The following is a 2719-nucleotide window of genomic DNA, read 5'->3' as shown; positions in this document are numbered from 1 at the left end:
CCACTCTCAAACATCTCCTATTGAAATATATAAGAGATATTAAAAATCATCCGGCATCATCTTATATCCCGGATATCTGATAGATATTAGAAATTATTGGATATAATCTTATTCCAGTGATTTCTATTTAAAAAAAAAAACAGAAAAAACAAAAAACATGCTATCGGGATGCATGGTGGCATGCAACAGGGCTCACCAACACATAGGCAACGATTACCTATTTATTTATTTTTTTAATTTAATTTTTTTATTAATAGAATGAGAGATATTTGATAGGTGAGGTCTGAAATATATAGTTTATGAAATATTTGATTATTTGGGGTGTTATCATATGAATTTTTCTTATGTTTTGATCATCTATATTAAGGTGAGTAAATTGTCTTTTACCATATATAATATTTGATTATAAAATTTAAAATATTTGTAAAGTGAAATAAATATCATGTGGAAATTTAGGGATGTAAACGACCCAAATCGAGCCGAACAGTATTAGGCTCGAGCTCGGCTCGTTTAAGTTATATTCGAGCTCGATTCGAGCTTGAATCGAGTTTTTATCACAATGTTCGAGTTCAGCTCGTTTTAGAATTATCAAGTTCACGAACAGTTCGAGCTCGGCTCGTTATTGGCTCAATTATCAAAATTAACGAGTCTAACTCGTTAAGCGAACTCGGACTTATTTAGAGCTCGTTTTTGGCTCGTTTTAGAACTCGTTTTTTTTTCATTTTAAAGTCCATTTTAAGACTCATTTTAGAACTCATTTTTTGGCTCGTTTTAGAGCTCGATTTAAGACTCGTTTTTTTGACTCGTGAGCCTATAAACGAACATGTTCACAAGCTCACAAACAGAATATCCTTAAGCTCGAGCTCGGCTCGATAAAACTGTCGAGCTCGAACTCGGCTCAATAAGATAAATGAACAAACTCGAACGAACTTTTTACCGAATCGAGCTCCGAATAACTCGCGAATTATTTGATTCAATTACATTCCTATGTGGAAATAAGGATAAATATTTTATAAATATTTGAATTATTATTTTTATTATGGAGTTAGGGCTTAGGTCAAAATTCAACATGGAGTTTTATCGCCTCTACCGTCCGGTCCATAGACTTGAACAGTTGTATCGTGAGCAGGGCTCGACAGTAGAGAGAGAGCGCTCCAGCGGCAATGGCGGCGGCATGCGGCGACCGGTTTGACCTCGTCGTCGTCGGCGCTGGTATCATGGGGAGCTGCGCCGCTTACTACGCGGCCAAGCGCGGCCTCCGCGTGCTGCTTCTGGAGCAGTTCGACTTCCTCCACGGCCTAGGCTCCTCCCACGGAGAGTCGCGCACCATCCGCGCCACATACCCGGAGAACTACTACCCCTCTATGGTCCTCGAGGCTCGCTGTTTGTGGGAGGAGGCCCAGGCCGAGGCCGGCTACCGCGTTGTTACCTCCACCGCCCACTTCGACTTCGGCCCCGAGGACAACAAGAGTCTCCAGTCTGTGATTGACTCCGGTGGCCATCATCGAGAGGTTAACATCCGCCTTATCGACCGAGGATCTTCGTCCTCTGTCTTCTCCGGAGTGTTCGCTCTCCCGGATGGATGGATCGGCGTCGTCTCCGACATCGGCGGCGTCATCAGGCCGACCAAGGCTGTGGCGATGTTCCAAGCTCTTGCCCTAAAAAAAGGGGCGATTCTGAAGGACCGCACCCGAATAATCGCGATCGAGAAGGACGGCGAGAACAGAGAAGGTGTCCGCGTCCGCGCCGCCGGTGGCGAAATCTTTTTAGGGAGCAAATGCGTGATAACAGCAGGCGCGTGGATGAAGAAACTCGTCAAATCAGTTACCGAAATCGATCTTCCCATCCAGCCCCTGCACACCACCATCTGCTACTGGAAGATAAAAGCAGGGCACGAGGCGGAGTTCACGGCGGAGGGAGGATTCCCAACCTTTGCCAGCTACGGCGACAGCTACATATACGGAACGCCGTCGCTGGAGTTCCCAGGGCTTATCAAGATCGCTCTGCACGGCGGCCGGCCGTGCGACCCCGACCGGCGAGACTGGACGGCGAGCAGCTCCGGGGTGATGGTGGACTCCGTGGGGGAGTGGATCCGGAAGATCCTGCCGGGGAAGGTCGAGTCAGGGAATCCAGTGATAACGCAGGCATGCTTGTACTCGATGACGCCCGACGGCGACTTCGTGATCGACTTCCTCGGGGGCGAGTTCGGGAAGGACGTGGTGGTCGCCGGCGGGTTCTCCGGGCACGGGTTCAAGATGGGTCCGGTGGTGGGGAGGATCGTGGCGGAGATGGCGATCGATGGGGCGGTGGAGGGGTTGGAGATTAGGCACTTCGGGATCCGGCGGTTCGCGGAGTGCTCGAGTGGGAACGCCAAGGAGTTCGAGGAGCAAGTGTCTTCTCATTGAAATTTCTCATTCTTCAAGGGTAAAATTGCAAATTTTTCTAGGTTTCCTATTGCACTATGTTCGTAGCCGTATTATATATAATGCAGATGCGAATTATTTTTATTATTCAAACATTTCAATGTGGAATTTCTGCATTCTGATTTGCTGCTGAAGTTTCTTGAATTATGCAAACAACTCGTGATGCTCTTTCTAACCGTTATTATGGGAATCACACTTTATTTTGATCATTATGAAACTATTAAAATATCTTAGTTAAACACCTTACAATATAAAAGTATGACATTTTTAGAAGTTGGTGTGATGGACTAACTCCT

At 46.2% G+C, this 2719-nt stretch overlaps 1 protein-coding gene across 1 annotated transcript; it reads left to right on the top strand.

Moving 5' to 3' along the window:
* The first annotated feature begins 957 nt into the window (after positions 1-957).
* On the top strand, positions 958-2510 carry LOC122038108 (probable sarcosine oxidase). The gene has a single exon (XM_042597700.1). It carries the CDS (start codon positions 1164-1166, stop codon positions 2403-2405), a length of 1242 nt encoding a protein of 413 aa, XP_042453634.1. The 5' UTR covers positions 958-1163; the 3' UTR covers positions 2406-2510.
* Positions 2511-2719: the final 209 nt, after the last annotated feature.

This window comes from Zingiber officinale, chromosome 1A (genome assembly GCF_018446385.1).
Source record: "Zingiber officinale cultivar Zhangliang chromosome 1A, Zo_v1.1, whole genome shotgun sequence".
Taxonomy (NCBI): Eukaryota; Viridiplantae; Streptophyta; class Magnoliopsida; order Zingiberales; family Zingiberaceae; genus Zingiber; species Zingiber officinale.
Note: the sequence above shows the minus strand (reverse complement) of the source record. Positions and strands in the feature narration are given on the sequence as shown.

Coding starts and splice junctions, on each gene's coding strand:
- LOC122038108 (XM_042597700.1), top strand. CDS start 1,164: ATGGCGGCGGCATGCGGCGACCGGTTTGACCTCGTCGTCGTCGGCGCT.